At 50.6% G+C, this 20,953-nt stretch overlaps 8 protein-coding genes across 8 annotated transcripts; 3 read left to right on the top strand and 5 right to left on the bottom strand.

Moving 5' to 3' along the window:
• Positions 1-694: 694 nt before the first annotated feature.
• Positions 695-2,788, bottom strand: BJX67DRAFT_358279 (pyridoxal phosphate-dependent transferase). The gene is made up of 8 exons (XM_071029559.1): positions 2,450-2,788; positions 2,348-2,389; positions 1,895-2,294; positions 1,634-1,839; positions 1,497-1,576; positions 1,271-1,438; positions 1,000-1,209; positions 695-939 (listed from the first exon to the last, which is right to left on the bottom strand). The coding sequence occupies exons 1-8, from the start codon at positions 2,573-2,575 to the stop codon at positions 909-911; spliced, it is 1,263 nt and encodes a 420-aa protein (XP_070884518.1). The 5' UTR covers positions 2,576-2,788; the 3' UTR covers positions 695-908.
• A 678-nt stretch (positions 2,789-3,466) lies between these two features.
• Positions 3,467-6,726, bottom strand: BJX67DRAFT_373167 (telomere stability and silencing-domain-containing protein; the record flags this gene model as incomplete). The annotated part of the gene is made up of 3 exons (XM_071031358.1): positions 3,467-4,977; positions 5,037-5,357; positions 5,874-6,726. The coding sequence occupies 3 exons, from the start codon at positions 6,724-6,726 to the stop codon at positions 3,467-3,469; spliced, it is 2,685 nt and encodes an 894-aa protein (XP_070884517.1).
• Positions 6,727-8,020: 1,294 nt separating this feature from the next.
• BJX67DRAFT_178440 (M20 family metallo-hydrolase) lies at positions 8,021-10,121 on the bottom strand. Its single transcript, XM_071025154.1, has 3 exons — positions 9,682-10,121; positions 9,278-9,592; positions 8,021-9,227 (listed from the first exon to the last, which is right to left on the bottom strand). Exons 1-3 carry the CDS (start codon positions 9,894-9,896, stop codon positions 8,285-8,287), a joined length of 1,473 nt encoding a protein of 490 aa, XP_070884516.1. The 5' UTR covers positions 9,897-10,121; the 3' UTR covers positions 8,021-8,284.
• A 197-nt stretch (positions 10,122-10,318) lies between these two features.
• On the top strand, positions 10,319-11,377 carry BJX67DRAFT_382762 (HIT family protein; the record flags this gene model as incomplete). Its single annotated transcript, XM_071033300.1, has 6 exons — positions 10,319-10,352; positions 10,456-10,538; positions 10,743-10,811; positions 11,041-11,133; positions 11,201-11,215; positions 11,270-11,377. The coding sequence occupies 6 exons, from the start codon at positions 10,319-10,321 to the stop codon at positions 11,375-11,377; spliced, it is 402 nt and encodes a 133-aa protein (XP_070884515.1).
• A 162-nt stretch (positions 11,378-11,539) lies between these two features.
• Positions 11,540-13,819, bottom strand: BJX67DRAFT_178488 (CRAL-TRIO domain-containing protein). Its single transcript, XM_071025155.1, has 3 exons — positions 12,501-13,819; positions 12,408-12,449; positions 11,540-12,355 (listed from the first exon to the last, which is right to left on the bottom strand). Exons 1-3 carry the CDS (start codon positions 13,629-13,631, stop codon positions 11,678-11,680), a joined length of 1,851 nt encoding a protein of 616 aa, XP_070884514.1. The 5' UTR covers positions 13,632-13,819; the 3' UTR covers positions 11,540-11,677.
• Positions 13,820-14,329: 510 nt separating this feature from the next.
• On the top strand, positions 14,330-14,870 carry BJX67DRAFT_382760 (DASH complex subunit DAM1; the record flags this gene model as incomplete). Its single annotated transcript, XM_071033299.1, has 3 exons — positions 14,330-14,641; positions 14,700-14,751; positions 14,800-14,870. The coding sequence occupies 3 exons, from the start codon at positions 14,330-14,332 to the stop codon at positions 14,868-14,870; spliced, it is 435 nt and encodes a 144-aa protein (XP_070884513.1).
• Positions 14,871-16,302: 1,432 nt separating this feature from the next.
• On the top strand, positions 16,303-18,370 carry BJX67DRAFT_177717 (putative ubiquitin C-terminal hydrolase Ubp8). The gene is made up of 7 exons (XM_071025152.1): positions 16,303-16,547; positions 16,602-16,817; positions 16,874-16,981; positions 17,040-17,368; positions 17,418-17,846; positions 17,902-18,105; positions 18,159-18,370. The coding sequence occupies exons 1-7, from the start codon at positions 16,496-16,498 to the stop codon at positions 18,270-18,272; spliced, it is 1,452 nt and encodes a 483-aa protein (XP_070884512.1). The 5' UTR covers positions 16,303-16,495; the 3' UTR covers positions 18,273-18,370.
• Positions 18,371-19,157: 787 nt separating this feature from the next.
• BJX67DRAFT_177627 (40S ribosomal protein uS14) lies at positions 19,158-19,900 on the bottom strand. The gene is made up of 4 exons (XM_071025151.1): positions 19,848-19,900; positions 19,580-19,753; positions 19,435-19,491; positions 19,158-19,303 (listed from the first exon to the last, which is right to left on the bottom strand). Exons 2-4 carry the CDS (start codon positions 19,730-19,732, stop codon positions 19,295-19,297), a joined length of 219 nt encoding a protein of 72 aa, XP_070884511.1. The 5' UTR covers positions 19,733-19,753; positions 19,848-19,900; the 3' UTR covers positions 19,158-19,294.
• Between the last annotated feature and the right edge of the window lie 1,053 nt (positions 19,901-20,953).

The following is a 20,953-nucleotide window of genomic DNA, read 5'->3' as shown; positions in this document are numbered from 1 at the left end:
AGCAGAGCGAACGAAGGGCTCCCGGTCTGACCTTCCCCATCCATCAAGAATCTTCTCATCTCCGCATGACTACAAAACCTACAATTAATCTTTAACAAAGGAAACCCACGTTCTATACCACTCCTCAAACCACCAAACTGACATCCCAAACAACCGCTACTCCTCTGACTCCGACAAAGGCGTGACTGGCGCCGCCAAGTTTGTCACACCCACACTCGGTAACACCGTCGGCGGTGTCGAGATCCCGTGGGCAGTGCCACGGGGAGCACTGGGAAGCCATTGGGGGATGCGCTCGGCAGCGCGGGACAGGCGTAGAGGATGGGTTAAAGAAGGTTGGGAAGGGAGTTGAGGATGCGGGGCAGTGGAATGATTGGCGGCCTGTTCCAGTTCTTGTTTTTGGGCTCGTTCCTCCTGCTGAATTGTATAATATTCCATCCTTACGATCGTGCATAGTATCTGATGGGCCGCACATGGTCCCCTCTCTTCATGAACCTGAACGTAAGTTCCGAAGAAATCTTAGACGAATGGGAAAAGGTGGCTGCGCCTGGACGGACCTTCCTTGGGGTATCCTAGGACCTTCCTATTTTGCCGTACATGGAAAACCCTTGCGGAAGGTGCAACCAGCACACCTTGCCGGGACGAGTCTACTGTAACTAGTCGTAGGGGGCTTCTACGGTATGGCGGAGGCAGCAAGGGAGAGCGCTCAAACGCGGCTATGGTTTATCATACTCTTCTGTTCGTCTATATCAGAAGTGGGAGATGTGTCTTCCACGACAGAACTCTATACGCGATGTATAGGTGTTAGATGCCTTTAAGAATAATGGTCACCCTATTGAACGAGAATGAAGAGGGCTTGCTATGCTGGAACAAGCAACTATGAGGTTCTCCTCGGGGTGGGTATTTCCAAATCATTGTGTTGACTTCACGGTCTTGAGGAGCCTATGCAGGTTCATGCACGTCAGATTAATGTGATGTCTTTTCCTTGTACAAGGAGCATACCTTCGTAAGCCCTCCCTCAAAACATGCTCTTCATGCGAGTAGACCAGTCTGAACCAGCCAGGGTCCTTACAATGCTCTTCGCCTGGGTGTAGGAAGAGGCCATTGTCAAGGAAACTCTGGGCGAGGGTGAATTCGCGCTCCTTTTGCCGAAGTGTGCCATCCTTGGGCAAATACGGCGACAGGTCGACGTAAATGAAGAAACCAGCGTTCCTATGAATGTCATACCATTAGCCAATCTCATTTGAATCTAATTCCGCGGGAAGAGGCGTACGCTTTCTTATTGTAGTTAATGCCCTCTTGGTCGAGAATGGAAGTAGCGATTCGGTAGGAATAGGCAAGATCTTGCGTGGATCTCTCGGTGAATTTCTCCACAAACTCCTCATCTTGTAAAATAGCAGTTCCTATTGTCTCTGCTGCTGCTGAAGGACTATAGAATCTCCTGATTGTCCAATTCTGGTTAGCGAAATGAGAGTGTTGATGGAGTTTAGGAAACAGACACTACAGCGGAGAGCGCTCGCCGGAGCTCAGCGTTATGAGAAACTATGAATCCAAGACGCAGACCACCCGAGGCGAAATCCTAGCCTCATGTTAGTTATTGGTGGTGTAAGACCTTTGTGGGAGAGGGTTGACTCACCTTGCTGAATCCATACAATACATGGACCAGATTAATGTCAATCAACTCTGGTGTAGCAAGCGACAGTACAGATGTAAACGTGGGCGCATCCGGGTTTCCGGTATCAAATACACACGTTGCATAAATCTCATCACTAATAAGGTGAATCTGGTGCTTGTTGCAGAACTTCAGAATCTCAATGAGGGTTTTAGAAGGATAACAGCATCCTTTTTCTGTCAGAAACTTAGACCATTAGAGAGGATAGATAGGTCGAAAGCTCACCAACAGGATTATGCGGGTTAACAAGAAGCAAAGCCCGGATCTGAACCCCCTTCGCCACCGAATCCTGGAGAGCCTTCTCATACTTCTCGATACATGAGGTCGAGAATGCCTCGTCAGCGTCCGTATCCGCATACACAATTTGAACGTTGCCCTGAAAGCCGTAGTCAAGCTCGAATCGCCCGTAAACGGGTCTGCTAATCAGGACGCCATCACCCGGCTCAGCGAGGGCAAAGGAGAGCATGGTTCCAGCAGACGTGCAACCGTTCACCTTGACGACCATCTCGGGCTTAATAGGGTCTAAAGGCTTCAGGTACTTGTTAAGATGAGATGCCGCAGCGGCAGGAAGGGGGTTCTCGGTAGCCATTATCCCATAGCAGACTGAGTTGACGTTGAATTTGACCTGAGTCTCCTGTCAGCTCTCTGTTTGTGGAGACGGGAGGAACTGGAATTGACTTTGTTGTTGATGTATTCTGCGATATCGGATCGTACCGGCCCCTATTATCATGGTTAGATGCGATAATAGCTGACTGCTTGTGGGAGCTGGGGCAACTCTACATGCTCTGCGAGTGCGAAGTTGATGACACCCTCGGGGTTGGTTTCCTTATTGTAGGTTGGTGGAGCAGCATAGAGCCAGGGGACATCAAACGACACGGCATTTCTTTTGCCACGCGAGGAGAGCATTATAATCAATGATGATTCTGTCTAAAAGTATGTAATAATCGGATGGAAACAATGAAGGACTCTGAAGACTGGGAATGTTTCTGAAGACTAGTGCGGGGAGGAAGAGAGAACCTGAAGAACCCTACGAGTTTACTGTTCAATGATTATGGATGTGAATCCCCACCACCCTGCCAGATTCATGACTCATTAACGAAGCATAAGAGATACGACCAATGCACATTTTCCTAGAAATAGATTTTTATACTACTCAAGTAGTCTATAGTCTCCTTTATATATATAATTAGGTAGCTTATTCTTGATAATAATTAAATTTAGTCCCCTATAGTTAGTATAAACTCATCAGGACCATGACCCAGCCCATTTCTGAGCAGGTCGGGTCGGGTTTGGGTTGGGTTTTTGGGTCGGGTTTTTGGGTCGGGTTGAACAACTCTACTCCCAAGATCCACAAAAACGAAGTACAGGAGCAAAAGGATACTTTTTAATATCGAAAACTGAAAAACCAGTGCAATTTCCTAAAATTAGAAACTAACTTATTTTCAACTTTTCAACATCCCTACTCGTGTGGTGTGTTAGGTACATGGGATCAAAGAGGGGATAGAAGCAAAAAAAAAATGAGTCGCCATTCCCCAACCCTAAAAGACCCCCCAAAAAGGGCGTGGAGAAGCTTCGATAAGACAGCTCGGTGGAGACCGTTTTGGAGTAGATAACGACGGGCGAATGCCGCTCGGGTTCGGTTCAGCTGAGGAGAGATCATTTGTATGGCGAATGTTGATTGTTCAAGTGGAGTGGAGGAAGTATGATACACTGGATGATCTCCGAAACACCGATCGCTATGCTACACAAGTAGATAATGTACAAATGCAGTTGAAGAGGCATGCTAGAGGCTGTCGCTTATGATTTTGCTTGTGAACCCAGAATGCGTTTCTTTCGCCCAATATTCTGGCGTCCACGCGGTCCTGCCGCTCGTCGATCAGCCTTCCTCTTCGCCGCTATGAATTGCCAGCTTTCCATAGGTCTCCGTGACGCGATATAATTTCCCTCAGGAGTAAATACCTCAACTTGTGGGAAAGAGTTTGCCGACTGATCTCCGTAATGTATGGACATTGTACGGATTTGGGCAGTCAGCTCAATCCATCCGCATCCTTCGAGTAGAATATCAGCAGACATCACTCTGTATGGCAATCGCGGAGCACGCCGAATCCGTTTGTCGTTGAGAGCCTTTGCGATAGAACCGGGAAGATTTGACTCGGTCACGTCCCACTTCAGATCAAAGGTCCCAGCAGAAGATATCAATTTACCGGTACCATCTTTGATGATGTTTGTCTTAGGATATTTGCGTTCTTGTGCCTGCATCTCAACGGCCTTCTCCGTTTTCGTTACATGGGCCTCAATTGGGACGAAGCAAGCGGCCTGCAATATAATATTCGGATCCACTGCTGTGATTCGAACAAGTCCACCCCCAAGAAGTAAGGACTGGCCAGATTTGATGACATGTCGCTCGGGCTTAATACGCTTGGTCATTATAAGGTCGCGCTTGTGCTCGTCTAAAACGTGGTTGGAAAGGCCGGGGCGATCAAGCCCAGGAAGGTCGATGACTTCACCTCTGCCACGGCCGAAGGGGATCCGAATCGGAGAAACTGTAGTCCCCGGAAGCCAGGACACGATTGGGAGAACAGGATAGAGATCCTCTTCCGGGGCTGGGGGAAGAAGGCTATCGGAACTTAGGGCGGGCTCTTCAAAAAAGTTGGATGATTCTCGCTGTCGGCGCTCAACGAGTTCCGCCATTTTCTCAAGGTTTTTTGAATCCTTGGGAAGACAGGCCTCAACAAATCTGCTCTTTCCCACGTTTGCCTTGCCCATGATCCAAAGGCCACCTCCGTGTTCGCGCATCTCCTCTTTGACCTTTTGCGTCCACCACCCTCGATTGGCGCTGATCATATGGACATTGCCCATGCGAAATTGCTCTGCCGGGAACCTCAGCTTTTCACGGAGAACGGATCGCACGTAATCCATCTTCGAGTCAACCAGTTCCTTAGTGGGGCCCAAGAGGTCTGATCGTGTGATAACAAATGATATTGTTGGTAGCTTCCTCCCATGCCTGTATTTCTCCATTGTTGCCCGCCGATTTCGCGAGGGGGGTTCTTGAAGGGAAAGCTTTTCGTATACACCATCAACAAGGGACATGGGAAAATCCGCTGCATCGATAAGATGGTATATTCGGTTATCTTTATGTGGGCTCTCTTCCAGGTAGGCTCGGATGGAGTCTGTCGTTGGCGAGACAATAGACACTCCTTCGTTGTGGTGCCGTAGGTTGTGACACCTATCGCAGATTTTCACAGGGCGTTTAGACATCTCGAGGTATTCGGTGACGGTATCCGTTGCGTTTTCCACCAGGACATCATCTAAGCCGGTAGTTTATCAGTAAAGCTTGCGAAATACAATGAACCGAGTAAACACTCACGATCGGGCTGAGGGGCCGCTCCCGTCTCTTCAATCACGTCGTTTATTGTCGACAAGGCTTCTTGCCTTAATTGTTCCTCAAAATCAGCGTCTCGTGACTCAGACAAAAGCGATCGCGTGCTCTTTCTAGCTGTGTTGTAGTATCCAGGCTCGTTTGGTTCGGTTGTCTGCGCGTATGCACCACAGCCTGGACAGCATACCGGCAGGATAGGATGAATGTTTTCCGGGGATTCCGCGGAAATAGGACTCTCCGTCGAGAAGTTGCGCAGTCGCGCTCTTGAGGGCGGGCTTATGAATTTGATATTGGAGACATTCCCGGGCCCTAAGGAGCCGGAGGTAGTGTTATGGCTATGGAAGAGACATAGGGGTTGCCGTTTCGAGAGTGAGATCCTCTGTATCGGCGAGAAGACCCTGGGAATTGTACGCCTGAAAGACGATGCCATAATGAACAAGGGCTCAAGTGTCGGGGGAAAAACGGAGGTTTCTTACGAATGAACCCATCGGCCTATCCGCATTAATGGTCCGTGCCACTCGCCGTGAAAAGTCCTTGTGGCGAATCAGCGCTGAACTACAGAGAGGGAAACCAGACACTGATTCTTACATGATGGTATTTCTTTGAGCTTACTGGAACTACTCTGATGCTGGAAAAGGTGATCACATTCTGAGAGAAAAGCTGCGTGAAAAGGTTGGCTAAACGGATGCGCTGGACAGAACAATATGCGCCTAGTGGGAGCCTTGAAAGACGGTATGGGCAAATAGGACGTAAATTTTATTTAGGCTTTCGCTTTTCCTTTCCCTTTTGCATCATGAGAATGCTCTTCTTCCGCTTCCGAGTCACTCGTGAACTCATCGTCATCGTCAAATCCAATATACCGCCTAGGTGCTGCAGGAGCCTGCGACGGACTAGCCTGGGCAGACGCGTTCTCCATCTCGCCATCTTCTTCGTCACTCTCCTCGGGGGCGGAGGTGCTCTCCTGACCGCTTCCTTCACTCGCACTGGTGCTCGAGCCACCCAGGAGGTGATCTCTCAGATTATCGGTCCAAACACCCTCCTTCATGGCCGCTAAAACTGCCTCCCTAGCCTTCTCATTCATCTCATCCTTATCCTCCATCCACTGACCATCAATCTTCTGCTTCCCACCTCCGTTCTTGAGTTCCTCCTGGCGCTTTTCGGCCGCTTCTACCACAGCCTCCCACCTACGTCGTCGTTCTTCCTTCTCCTTCTTATCCATCTCAGGCTTTACCGCAAGGTACTCCGCAAGCGCTTTGGCCTCGTTTACCGTGCGGAGCCGGCGGCCATCGAGATTCCGACTGGACCCATTGTCGTCACCTTGGTTGCGCTTGCGCCTGCTTGACATACGCCCCCCAGCTGCACGGAGCTGGGAACCAAAGCCACCCTTTCCTCCGAGGACAGGAACGCTAAGGCGGAGAGGGAGAAGGTTCGACGTCGCTGTGGATTCCCCATTTGGAGAGATGAAGTCGGAGAGGCTTCGCGATAATGGGAGTATCCGTTTATTACTAGTGGTTGTCAGGATAAGAGAGTCGAGAGGTAATGAGGATGGTATATATGAGGAAACTTTGTCGCAGAGGTCGGATAGAGTCGATGTCGCCGGAAGCGCGAAAGAGACTGTAGAGGGGAGCGAAAGTCCGGGGAAGGACGAGAGGAGGACGTTCATATGTGAGGGCGCCATTTTGGTTCGGCGATGGGGCGGCGACTTGTTTAAATCCTGTGTAACTGCTCAAGAGACTGCGAGACTTGTTTCAGTCACCGATTTCGACTTGGTGAAAGTGTGGCTGAGAGGTGGCGGCCGGCGGCCAAAAGGATTAGTCACGTGGTGTTATCGCCGATCACATGATACTGTCTTATCGGGTGGATTGATTAGGGTCACAGCCCTACACCTCCCCAAAAGGTGGAATCACTACCGCACTTTGAACTCGGGATCCGTCGCTCCACTCAATTTCAACCAACCTCTTCGCGCATTGTCAGAGCGATTCCCCGAAGAGCACCAGGAACTCGCGACAATGTAAGGACAGCATCTGCGATATGGACTGTGTTGAGCCGCTTCGCTAATAGTTTCCCAGGCTTATTCCCAAGGAAGACCGCAAGAAGATTCACGAGTACCTCTTCCGTGGTATGTGAAAGATCACCTTGTCGGCGAAGAAAGTCGAACTGCGTGGGACAGAAATAGAAAAGTTAAGTTGGCTGACAGAGATATTACTGAGCAGAGGGTGTACTCGTGGCCAAGAAGGACTTCAACCTTCCCAAGCATGGCGAGATTGACACCAAAAACCTCTACGTGATCAAGGCCTTGCAGTCGCTCAACTCGCGCGGTTACGTCAAGACCCAGTTCTCCTGGCAGTACTACTACTACACCCTCACCCCCGAGGTATGGCCTTTATTTGCAAAGCACGGCGATTGACACATCAATTCTACATTCCAAGTTGAGACTGACGATATGCCACCCTTAGGGCCTTGACTACCTCCGAGAATGGCTCCACCTCCCCGCTGAGGTTGTCCCTGCCACCCACATCAAGCAGCAGCGTTCCCACGCTCCCCCCCGCGGCATGCTGGGTGGTGAGGAGCGCGAGCGTCGTCCCCGTCCTCCCCGTGAGGGTGGCTACCGCCGCCGCGAGGAAGGCAAGGAGGGTGGTGCCCCCGGCGAGTTCGCTCCCAGCTTCCGTGGCGGATTCGGCCGTGGCCGTGGCGCCCCCCCTTCTTAGAAAAATGTTGCCAGGTCTTCTGAGGGATCTTACAGGTGTTGCTAGTGTAGTTTGAGTAGGCTTCCGAAAATTGGAGGTCAGAAATTATTGCATCTATGCACGCCTGATTCTCAAAAAAAAGTTCATGTATTTCCTAGCTAGGGTAATATCATGTTCACGATACAGAAATTGGTCCCTGGGTGTTTTACTGTAGTACCTGTGGTCTAACCCCAGCCCTTTCATTCCTCCACCCGGGGACGACAGGAAGCGGGGTCCAGAAGACTAAGAAGCGGCGTAATCCCCTTTCTGAGGGGCGAGACGCCGGCTCTGTCTGTGCTCTTTCAACCTTTGTCTGATCTACAAGAATGTGGCTGTAGCAATCTGCCGTACCATCAGGCTATCGCTATCTCTCTGGCGGCTCTGGATTTGGTGGGGATAGCGAATAAGATTTACCCTACATTTGCGTATGTAGTATGAAGTAAGCAAGCGCATAAGTACCTTAAGACCTTATGTCAATTCGACGTGGCCACGGTTGATAAATTGCAACTGCTATGCTGAAAACCTTTTGCGGTCATACCGAATGACTGCCTGCATAATGACAGAGGCACCCCGAGCGCAGTCATCTGCAGAACAGAACTCTTCGGGATGATGGCTTAGGCCGTCCTTGCAGGGGACAAAAATCATGCCCGTCGGGACTCTCTTGGAGGTAAAGACGCTGTCGTGCCCTGCCCCACTCATTATCGTTCGTACAAGGGATTTCGGGTCCGCAATTCCGGCATCCGTCGCAACGGCTTCCGCCGATTGCTGTACGCACTCAATGCAATCGGGATGGAAGTCAACGGCAGGTGAGTCAAAGTCTAGAGTCCACTCTACCCGACAAGGCTTGCCGATGCCCTTCCCTTCTTCCGCGGCGATTGCATCGAAGTCCTGCCGCAGCTCGGCCTCAACAACTTCAACGAGCTCTGTTTTTGGCCCGCGGATATCCAGAGAGAAGCTTACAGTACCGGGAACCGTATTCACGCTTCCCGGTTTGGCTTCTATGATGCCGACACTTGCTAGGCAACCGTGGGAGGCAGCGACCTCTCGGGCCTGTACCATCATGCGTGAGAAAGCGTACAGTGCATCTGCGCGGTGTTCAAATGCCGTAGTTCCCGTATGGGTGTCTCTGCCGAAGATGTTGAGGCGGAACCATCGATATGCTTGGACAGCCGTTACAACCCCAACCTGCTGGCCGGCGGTAATAAGGTGAGGACCTTGTTCAATATGGAGCTCAAAGTGAGCTGCTATGGGAGTCTCCTTGTAAGAGCATGGCACACTTCCGAGGTAATCGATCTTCTTCAATGCTGACTTCATAGACTCGGGGGCAGACGCTGCGGAGGGAAGCGAAGCGACCGTTGGGACTTCCTTCAATGCATGTGCCTTCTCGAGAGGAATACATTCCGCCCACACTCCCGACGAAACCATACTTATGGGGAATCTAGCACCCTCTTCGCTGTATTTGTATTAGCTCTGTCCCTTGGGAAGATGCCCAATAACTCTTACTTTGTCCAGTTGACAACACCAACGCCACCCTCAGTCTCTAAGCCCATATCATTCAGAGTCTTAAGAGTCTCAATGCCGGAGAGAACACCCAGGATTCCGTCATATCGGCCACCAGTGGGTTGAGTATCTAGATGACTTCCGATAAACGTAGCAGGCACATTGGCCCTGCGTCCAGGCCGAACAGCGAAGATATTACCCATCGCGTCCACGATGACCCTGCATCCGAGAGCCTTCGTTGTTGCGATGAACCAATCCCTCACTTGTTTATCCTCCTGTGAAAGCGCCAAGCGCTGCATTCCCGTGTCTGTATGACCACTGACGCAGCTATTAGTCTCCTTCTTGGCCCTGGTTGATCTTCCAGTCCATGCCGAGGGAACCATAGGAAAGTCATGGTCTTGACTTACTCTCCCCATCGGATTCCGTAACCCCATTGACATGTGTGATGAAGGTCCTGTGCAAGGCGGTCCTTATTTGCTCTAAGGGCTGACACCTGGGCTTCGGTAAGCTCCGTTGACAACATAGTTCGCTTCCTAGAGACACTGAAGGCTCGACGTATTTGTATGGATGATGATCGGGCAGACCGAAACAAATGCAGAAAGGCGGCCATTCTGGGAGCCATTGGCGGGATATCACAGCTGATATAGAGGGCCAGACACGAGAACGTCAACAGAGCGAACGATAAGACATGGATGAATCGACTCCAATTTCTTTTCCTCGCATCATATCCGAAGTGGGGTTAAACATGGGAGTCGGCACGGTGATCAAATCAAAAATCGCCTATCGCAACCGAAGCCACCCTGATAAGGAGGTGTCGGCGGCAGATGGCCTCAAAGGAGATCAAAGCCCCAACTGGAGTTTGGGGTGGACCTGCCCAGTAGTGGAGGAGAAGGGAGAGAGGCGGGAAGAAGTGAGGTGTTGGTGGCTTGTCTCGGGTTCCGTTCCGACTTCGCCGGCAACCCCGCATCGATTCAATTGCTATGACTTCAGCTCACCTTGACCTCTGCTTGCATTGAATCGACAGAATCAATCGGCTCACTCACGATGGCCTCCTGTGTCTTCTGCAAGATCGTCAAGGGTAGGGCGCTTTCTCAATCACACCTGACTTCGATAGCTCCCCCAAAGCTTCTCCAAATCTCGAAACATCCTCAACATCTTTCGAGGTCGCTAACACTAAACAGGCGATATCCCTTCCTTCAAGCTCTTCGAGAGCGACAAAGTCTTTGCCTTCCTTGACATCCAGCCTCTTAGCCGTGGACACGCTGTGAGTCGTACTCTTCTCTTCTCTTCGGCCGCAAGAGATTCGGGCGTCTCTCATTTGGAGCCAACCCTCATACGGGGAGGCAGAACACCGGAGGGGCAGCATTGCATGGAATGATCACGTCCTCCTCGAACTTACTAATTTTTTTAAGATTTGTGCAATATTTCGTGTCCGAAGGGTGCGCTGACCAGATTTCAACTGCTGTAGCTAGTGATTCCAAAATTCCACGGCGCAAAGCTCACCGATATTCCGGACGATCATCTCACGGAGATTCTGGTACGTGGCTCAGCAAGGAGGAAGCGAGTGAAGAAGACCAAGACGCAGCCTTAACCCCAATTTTTTATATCAATGGGCCAATCCCCGAGTACCTTGGAGACTAATCTCCCCAACCCAGATACCCTTCCCCTCTCCCTGCATCGGATGCTATACATATATACACCCCCCACACGAGATAGATACACCGTGGCTCTATCGAGTTCAAGAAGCAAACTAACTATGCGAACAGCCCGTTGCTAAGAAGATCGCTCAAGCAACCAACGCAGGCGATTTCAACGTTCTCCAGAACAACGGCCGTATTGCTCACCAAGTCGTCGATCATGTAAGCTGCACATAAGGTCTCTCTCCACTGCCTTGATTGTCATAACTCTAACATTCTTTCCCTATAGGTTCATTTCCACATGGTTGGTTTAGCAGCGCATGCTCCTTCAGCTGGATACTCACTTCCGTATCTCTAGATCCCCAAACCCAACGAGACGGAAGGCCTTGGCATTGGCTGGCCTCAACAGGCCACGGACATGGATAAGCTTAAGGTTTTGTACGAGGAAATTAAGGCTAAGATGTAAACTGGGGCGCTGCATTCCAACGTAGTTCGGTCTTGGAACAGGGGCTTATGGCGGTATTATTTTATCTCAACAATATCCGAATGCGTTGAAATAGTCCCAACAATACTGTAGAAGCCTTGTGTCTACCTGTACACAGAAAGAGTACTAACAATGCCCAGGTTACAAGTCCAATGGTAACAAGTATGAGTACAGGTGGTATATACAGACAAAAGTGACAACATACATGATCAAAACAGACATATCGTATATCTAATAATGACACTCCAGAGAAATCAAAACAACAGGCGCCTCGACTGTCATCTATGCTTTTACCTCAAACACACCGTTAGTGCTGGCAGCCCCGTTCTCCTTGGGCTTCTCATTCTCATCGGTCGACTCAACTGCGAGCGGGTAGAAGTTAACCCTGCCGCCGCCCTGGACAACGCCGAGTCTGTCGTAGAGAGTGGTGCAACGGACATAGGGATCCATCTCCCAGTACTGAACGCGCAAGCGCTCGATGAGATCCTTTCTCTTATCGGCAGCTCCCTTGACTTGGTCTGATTCCTTCTTCCTAGAAGCAGCGATCCAGTCTATGGTGGAAGTTTGGAGCTCCTTAGCAAGGGTCTGTCGCTGTGCGACTAGAGTATCCCGTTTGCTGGTATCCTTAATCGAGGTGTTCTCACCAGGCTTGACCTCGACGTATTTGTACTCCCAGTCCTCATCACCTTCAAGTTCTTTGATGATACGATCCCGAGGGATAAATTCCTCCAAGTCTTGAAGATTCTTTGTGAACTGGATCTTGGCGGCGACGACGGGATCAAGCCATCCCTTGATAATATTCCAAATGCCTAGAGCATATATTAGCATTGTGAGGGATAGGTAAAGGGGAGCACACGAACTTGAGAAAATCCAAGGAGCTTTGTGAATGAGCACCACTCCGAGAGACTCTGGGTAGTTGGCCTCAAAACACTTGATCATGAACTTCACAGGATGATAGTCCTTCGATATGGTTAGTTTACAAGGAGAGAGTAGTCTTGGTAGGAGTAAATACCATGTTTGCAAGCGTAAAGTCGGTCATGTCGAAAATGATACACTAAAGTCCTGTCAGATCAGGCTGCGCTGGGTAGTGTAGACACAAACTTACAGCTGTTTCAACCGGAGGCTGCAACATCAGCCGGGCTGATTCTATGGTAAATATGGTAAACCGGTCCAAAGCTTCGGTGCTCTGGTCACTCGCGCGATGCAAGCGGACTCGAACATAACAGATCGGACGACCGGACTTGTCGACACCGTGGAGGAAACTCTTGCCCATGTGGAATTGCTTCATCATGTCCTCCGCCTTCTTCTTCTCTGCCGGAGTGCCATTCTCGATCTGCTCCAGAGCAAGATGCTCACCGTGTACCATAATATCATCATCCACTTTTGCTTCAAGCAATCTCCAACGGATTGTTGCAATCAACATCATGAGGGCTTTCTTCACGTCCCACTTGCGAGCACGCAGGAAACGTAAGAGCAGGCTGTCGGGATTGTCTTGTTTGACCATGTTCCAAAATGAGGTCCGGATCTCCTCGGGTTTCATTTCAACGAGAGCCTTCTGAAACTCTTTTGATGTGCCGAACTTGTCGTCTCCATCGGTGATAGTGAGTGAGGCAACTCCGTTCGCTGCGCCGTTGACAGTCGTGGACTCATCTTTCTCCGGCGCACCTCCTCCCCAGAAACCGAATCGCCGCTTCGGGGCTGGCTTCTTCTCTTGCAAGGGCGTTGCAGGGCGTTCTTCGGTCTCTTCAATCTCTCCCAATGAGACACCACACACCTTGAACATGAGGACCCAAAACTCTTGGAGCTTGACCTCTTGTTCTGGGGTGAGGTTTCCCACGGTGCCAGGGGTAGCTTCGGTAGACATGTTCTTGAGTAGAAAGACGTCTTGTTCTTGGAGGTTAGGGCCGGCGGAGGCGGTGGTTATTTGAGGGAAGTTGCTTCCAAGTGGACGGTATTTATCCTTTATCCAAACTCCTCCGCAAACGAAAAGGATGGTGAATGTGATCGCCCAGAAAGTGGAAGCCTTCCTCGGTTCCTGGAATGAAGATAACGGGGGAGTGGAGAATGTCCGTTTCGGGGGGGATGAGGGCGCAAAAAATGAGCTGAAAGGGAGGCGGGATGACGGGGTCAAGATCTGTGCACGTCGAGAGGGTTGCCCTAGCAGAGAAGAAGCAGACTGAATCGAATTGGCCGAGGGAGAACAAAGACGGCGATGCAAGAAGGGAAGGGCATGCATGTGCCCTTGGGGAGCGAATGACAGAGAAAGGGGATGGGATTGATGGGAAATGCGCCGACGTGTGAAAGGGACTGGTGATATCAAAGCCACACACGCCCCTGAAAAGACTTTCTTTCCGAATCGACCTGGTGTGAGGATGCGGGGGAAGCAAACGACTTCAGGGAGGAGCAAAGAGCAAAGCGGCTGGGGCGACGACCTAACCAAGTCCGTGTGCAGTCAATTTGCCACCCATGATTTTGTTCTATTCGTTGGCTTGCGCAATCAGAACCACAGTTATTAATTTGGAGCGGTTACAGAGATTCCATTCAATCCTCCATTGAATTGGACACGCGAGCACTGTCTCCGTCTCTTGCGTGGGGGAGGATCTTTCACGGACTCCGCATTCAACTTCGCTGCCGTCGGGAGTTCGCTTGCTGAGTGCCCGTGAAGCGGAGAGTGTCCCGATGTCAACAAGCCTGCTTCTCCAAGAACTCTTGGGGAAACTGGGCCATCTTTGCTCGTTTGAAACGAGGCCCCTCGAAGATTAATCAGAGTCTTCGCTGCTCCTGTGGCTTATTTATTTCTTGTTGTTCCCCACCTTCTAAATCGCGTATGCGTTCCGAACGCCGCGGACAGCCTCACACTCGCATCGTCTTCTGTTTTTAAAACAGCCTCGGGATCCTGATCGAAGCACCCACACACCCTTGAGAACAAGCGTTATGGAAAGGCCCCGTTCGTCGTCGCGTCCACGCCCCTCTTCAAGGCCCACCACCCCTCTGAGGCCGAGCTCTCGATCTTCTGTCCGCGAAGCCCATGGATATGGCCGCAATATCGGAAGTGCGGGCTACAATCAACCCGCCATCAATGCCCTCGAACCGCAGTTTGCCGAGCTCGCCGATTCCATGGCTGATCTCGAGGCCAACTTCATGCATCTGCAACTAATGCATGAGAGTTTGACGCGTTTCAGCGAGAGTTTTGCCGGCTTTCTCTATGGCTTGAACATGAACGCATTCTGCGTCGACTTCCCAGAGGTAATGTTTGCCGCCGGTAATCACCTTGATTCTCCGCTCGTTCTGACTGAGAGCATAGGCCCCAATCGCGGAGTCGTTTCGAAGAGCAAAAGAGGCGGAGACACAGAAAGGTACGATACGCGACGCGTTCTGGATGCGTTTGCCTAACAAGATTTTAGGAGTCGAACCCGACCTGGCGAAGTCCAACGAAGCTGACATGACATTCATGTGGGTCACTTTGGGTCTCTAAGGGAGATTGCATGCTTCTAATACTGCTCCGATCCGCAGGACTACGGATACTACTTTCGTCGAAAACCCCCCAAGCACCGTCTCCTCAAAAGCTACCCCCAAGTCTGGACGTGCTCGTGGAGGCAGTAGAGGATCCAGCACGCGCGGATCTACAGTCGGCCGTTATGCAACTAGGGGATCTAGTCGAGGCCGTCCCAGTGCATTGCCTCGAGGGAAAGGGATGCGATGATTTCGCGAAAACATACGTTGAATTCGACCATACTCAAACATTCAGCCGTGCATAACCAGACGTCCGCGAACTGCTCCCAACTAGTTGTTGCGCGATACACTCCAATGAGACCATCCGGTTCTCAACAGGCCCTGGACCTACTTCCCTCGCCGTGGCCGTCGTTGGACGCATCATTGGAGCGTGCAGGCTGGCTATTGCTGCGTAATTAGGCCCTTACATCAACAACTCCCAGAGACGAAACGGTCAGTGCCAAGTTCCATTCCACGCCGAGGGTAAAACGAACTCCCTGTCTTGTATGCACCCTCGCAAACATTGCCATACAAAGTGGAATTCAATGGCCATGTACACCTCAACGTTTGGGCGTGTCCGTCAGTCGGAGGTGCGAGCCCCTACCATCCTAGGCCTCAAATTGGAGACTGATTGGCGGAGTCTGAATGACAATAACCAGCCAGCTTGAATGTTAAAATCATTGCCTCGGATACCTGCATTACAGCGCCCAACTAGATCGTATTCCTTGCATACCGTAATGAACAATAATTTCTGCGTATTGCTAGATGTTATGAATATAACAGTGCTCCAAGCACCAGACGGGCTATGAACGCGCACAGAGAATTGGGTATATATGCTGGCGGTACGGGGGGGTGCTATTGGGGTTACAGGTCAGCGCAAGAGCAGTCTACAAGAAACCAGATATCATTGAGAAGAAGCTCGTGTAGTAAGTCTCATGGAGATTCGCGCGGTGTTGTGCATTGTAGCCTTCATAAATGTGGCAAGACTCGCAGTTCTGTTTCCGTCGTTATGTCTCGAGGAGGAGGAAAGGCAAAGGTTCTTTGCCATTTTCGGATCAAATGCAGGCCCGAGTCCTTATCGTTCGGAGCGAGCCACTGCGGAACCCCAGGAAAGATCCCTGACACCCTCTTCGAGCCAGAACTTCGAGGTGCGACAATTGCAGCAAAATACCACGCCGTCTTTGGTAAGTATGCAGTTTTCGCGAATGAGGATTCACTCTAATGGCCTCGTTTTGACAGTGTTCGGCTCCTATCCGACGAAGGAGAACCGATTGATGCAGACAACACTACCACCCCAGCCGACAATACACCTGCACTTCCTCCTCCTTTCCTGGCAAAATAAAAATTGACCGCATTATTGATTGATGAGAGCTGGACTCATACAATACAATGGGGCTCTGAATCTTGCAGCATCGTGAAATGGTGGCTCAATCCATGGCTTCTTTTTTCATCCGCCGAGGAACAATCGACCTACCTTCACCTCCGACTCTAGAATTCCGGGCGGCGTCCTTTTTCCTGCCACCTTTCCAGATCACTTGTATACATACGCATTTCTGAAGCCTCATCTCAATTGGTTGACAGCATCCTCCGTTGTTCTCTGCTGTTACAATGGCTACCGTGGCATCAGTTTCGCTCCTTTCGGAGGCCGAGTTTGGCTGTGGTATGAACACTATAGATGTCTTAACAGGCTCCCGGAAACTAACATACTATGAAGAACATCTTGCCTCGCAACTCCAGCACGATGGACCCGCCAGCAGCCAGTTCAAGGCTTCGTTCATTAAAACGCATAATTCTCTCGGACGTGGTGATTCCCCCAGCAAAACCGGGCCCTCCGGCTTTCTGAAACCGAGATATACCTGTGTGACCTGTTCGGAACCTTTTATGAACGGCGATCGGAAAGCTCACTCAGAGAAAACTGGCCATCAATTTTGTGGGTGACCTTTGCCCGCCATCCAGTAGAGGACGGAGGCGCTAATCTCTCTTCAGACATGGAATCCCGCAGCCGCGCACTGTTTTGTCAGGGTTGCGGGGACCTTGTGTATGACCATGGCCTGGAACGATCTAGGTCTTCGACTCCTGAAAGTTCGTTGGAAGGTCCGCATGAGACTCCAAAATTATCGAAATTATCGACTTGAGAGCTAATGCCGTGCAGTCGCGAAGAGACGACGTTTCAGCGATAGCTCGGCCGACGAACTCTATGTTAAGAGCAACGCAAATAAACGCCCTTGTGCAAAGCAAGGTGTCCGAGGCTTATTCAATCTTGGCCAGACTTGCTATCTGAACGTCATCTTGCAAACGCTACTACACGATCCCATTCTTAGTACTTACTTCCTGGGGAATGGTCACCAACCGCATGATTGTACCGCCACAGACTGTATTGGATGTGCTGTTGCAGAAGCATTTGCGGACTTCAACAGCATCGACAAGCCGGAGGGCTTCGCTGCGTTGAACCTCCTTCTAGCGTCATGGCGCGCAAGTCCGGTAAGTGAAGCGGTCCTGGGTTCCAACATGTGACTGACTTCTATTATAGACCTTAGCCGGTTATCAGCAACAAGACGCACACGAATATTACCAGTTCCTCGTTGACAAGTTACACGCCACGGCCGAGGGAAACCGAGAAACCCACGAAAAGGGCTGCCGTTGTTTCTTCCACAGAACCTTTTATGGCAAACTCCGAAGTAGCGTGACTTGCGATAAATGCGGCAATGTAACAAAGACTGAAGATCCGATCGTTGATTTAAGTCTAGATGTGCAGGTTCAAGCAAAGAAGCGAGCTATGGGCGGCGGCACAGGCCTTTACGCAACACCAACACTGAGCGGATGTCTAGAAAGTTTTACCTCCCCGGAAAAGCTTATGGCGGGAGTATATAACTGCAGCGGGTGTGGTGGGACGCCGCAAAAGGCAACGAAGCAACTTCGGATTAAGAAACTCCCTGCAATCCTGTGTATGCAACTGAAGGTATACAATCATCAACCCTATGTCACTGCGTGAGTATCCCTGACCTCATCCGCAGCGGTTTGAGCACACATTCTCTATCTCCGAAAAAGTCGAAGGCCGCATTGACTTCCCTCTATCAATCAATATGCTCCCCTACACGACAAATCCAAACACCTCCGTCGACAAATCCCGTTACATATATGACCTATCTTCTGCTGTGGTACACAAAGGGAAACTCGAGGCGGGCCATTACTACGTTTACTGCCGTCAGGGCGAGGAGGTTCGTCCCCGCCCCTTGTGACTTAAATGCAACCTCCATACTAACATCACCAGTGGATGCTTTTCAACGACGACCAGGTCACCCCCGTCACCGAAGCGGAAGTCCTCGGCGTCGACGCCTACCTGTTGTTCTACAACCTTCGGTGTTTATCGACTGCCTCTCCATAGCAGTTTCCCTTTACGTGGCGAAGTAGATTGTTGATTACCTCGATGCTGTTGCTATCTGTTGATCATAAAGTGGCTTTTTCATGCTGTTTTTAGCGAGTCGGCGTTTAGTCATTTGGAGTTGGATGTTTGATTATCTTGATTTGGTTGCATACCATACCATAGTTTTCTAGGTGTTTGATTGATCGCGAAATATGCCATGACAAGGGGCCTTGGCGACTACCACTGTTCAACCTTTTGCGAAGTTAGAAGTTTGGCAGGTTGTTATTGGATCCATATTTTAGAGCTGGCAGTTTCCATAAAAACCAATATTGTTCCCACCAAGGGCTTTCCCGAATTACCCTCAATGACTAACTGTATGTTCAAAAGTGACTTCGAGTACTAGGGCATAGGGTCTAGAGCTTACACTAATTCGCCCCCATAACCCGAGTGGGATACGACTACGCACTGTCCTTGAGGACGCCCGAAAAAGGTTCTAGAAGCTGATCGATCACCCGAAGCACCTAACGACGAGGAGATGCGGCTCCGACTGCGGCGAGCCCAGAGTCCTCGGAGCTGCAAAATTTCTCCGGCGTCGTTCTCAACGCGGCGAGTCAGAGCCACAGTGGTCTTGACATTCCGCAAAAGGGGTAGCTTGGGCCACCGTAAGGAAGTAGGGAAATGAGAAGTGGGAATTGAACAGATAATCCTCATTTCAACATTGAAATTAATCGAGGCTCAACATAACACCCATAACGAAATGTCAATTGTCAACACCAACGACGCAACGTCCGCGCCTATTCGAAACCCTTTTCTATTTTTTGTATTCCGTGTCCATCTCTATTCTCGTCACCCGTGCTCCAAATACACCCCGTCATATTTCCCATCTCGTCCCGTCGGAATCGGAAGTAATCCAAGCACATCAGGAACGTGATCGGAATGGGGTTCGTTTCGTTCATACTTGGGTAGATAGCCTAGTACCGATAACGCGTGCGGAAAACGGAGCGGAACGGAATCGCCATGGCGGAAGTAGATTGGGGAGTGATTTATCGGTACTGTCATTGGAGAACGGATTAACGGTGAACTTGGCCAAATCATCCCCTTGCCAATTCCAAGTATGAAGTCGAATATCCATGTCGTTCCTCCATGCATCACCCAACACAACCAGTAGCAGAGGAGAACCCACCTTGTAGAAACCAATATCGGTGGACTTCTCACGGAAGCACTGACGGCAGATGTCCATCTAAAACAAAAGGGCCCAATCAGTTATTATTCCCCATACAAATCGCATTCGCAGATTCCAAATCTAAAGGGAAGGGCCAATTCCATACCCCGTACTTCCGGATCAGACCGGCGCGGTGGGAGCAGACACGGCTATTGGAGAAGCGTCTCGTTAATACCATCCAGTTCGATTCATTTGTATATTCCAGCATCCTTCCAGATTCGATCTTCTCGTCGAGGGAGGGAAAAGCTAAACACACCATTGACGAGAACCCTTGCCGTACCTATCCATCACGGAAAACCATCGTTAGCAATCTCATCCATCACCATCACCTTCTCTCTCTCTCTTGTGTCGCTGGATTCACCCGGGTAACATACTTGCGAGGACGGCTGTACCACACGGACTCGTGAGTCATCTTGAATCTGAGGCGAGGAGAAAACCTAAAGGAGGTGTTGACGGAGGTGGGCGCGGGTTTTTTGCTGTCGTCGACGTCGCTGGCGTTGAAGGGGAACGAAACGGAGCAATTCAGAAGGTTCGGGTCGGGCAAAATCCCCGTTGTGGGCTTCTGTGGGTTGCTGACTCAGCGGGCTTCGAGGCGCTCGGACCATCTCGCTTGGATGGAGCGAGTCCCGCTTGGGAGATGTCCTGGCACGTGATCTTCACCGAGGAGATTCTTGTTGGGGTCTAGCGCATTCCATATACTTCGAGGAAGTCTTAGGAAGCAATGTACATATTACGCAGATAACAACTCACAGACGACTGTTCTCTAATAATTGAGGTATCTATCGCTTAGGTCCATTCCATTCGCGACTCATGAGGGACGCCAGGGCCCTGCGTCAAGTTACATAGAGCATCCCGAGGCTTAGATCAGGGCATCCAACTTCTTCCTTATGTACAAAACAATCCAGAACGGAACTTCGTCCCTCACCTGATACCAGTCTGCGCCGTCGCAGATCTCAATTCCATTGGTAGCCGTAGACAAGGTTAAATCGTAACCACATCTCCCCGCCCCAACAGAGTCGGCATCACTCCCATTTAAGCAGCTAATAGTTTCATTCTCCACTACAACTAATCCGCACAAAATGTATCACTCTCACCTGCCTCCTCCCGTTCCTTGGGCGCAGGTACACAACGCATCAACGCCTCCGGCGAACACCCAACCCACTATGCCTTTGAGAACACCCACCCAGTCTCGCATCTCCCAGAGTCAATATCCGTCCTCCACTCCATAAATTTCACCAACTTCGGCGCCCAAGACGCATAGGGGCAAGGCGCGCTGCACTAGGGCCGCGTGGTAGGGCCCAGCGCACAAGCTATCCCCCTCATTGTGCGAGAATCAGGGCCCGAATATCACTCTGGATATTGGATGCCCACGGGCCAAACGCCACTCTAACAATTCACATAGGTAATTAACCCTGCTGACGGTGATTCGATTGTGCGTGGCACAAATGCAAATGCAGCGAGGGTAGTGTGTTGGACGCCG

This window comes from Aspergillus lucknowensis, assembly GCF_044049455.1.
Source record: "Aspergillus lucknowensis strain CBS 449.75 chromosome Unknown BJX67scaffold_31, whole genome shotgun sequence".
NCBI lineage: Eukaryota > Fungi > Ascomycota > Eurotiomycetes > Eurotiales > Aspergillaceae > Aspergillus > Aspergillus lucknowensis.
The sequence above is the reverse complement of the archived record's forward strand: the minus strand, read 5'-3'. Positions and strand labels throughout refer to the sequence as shown.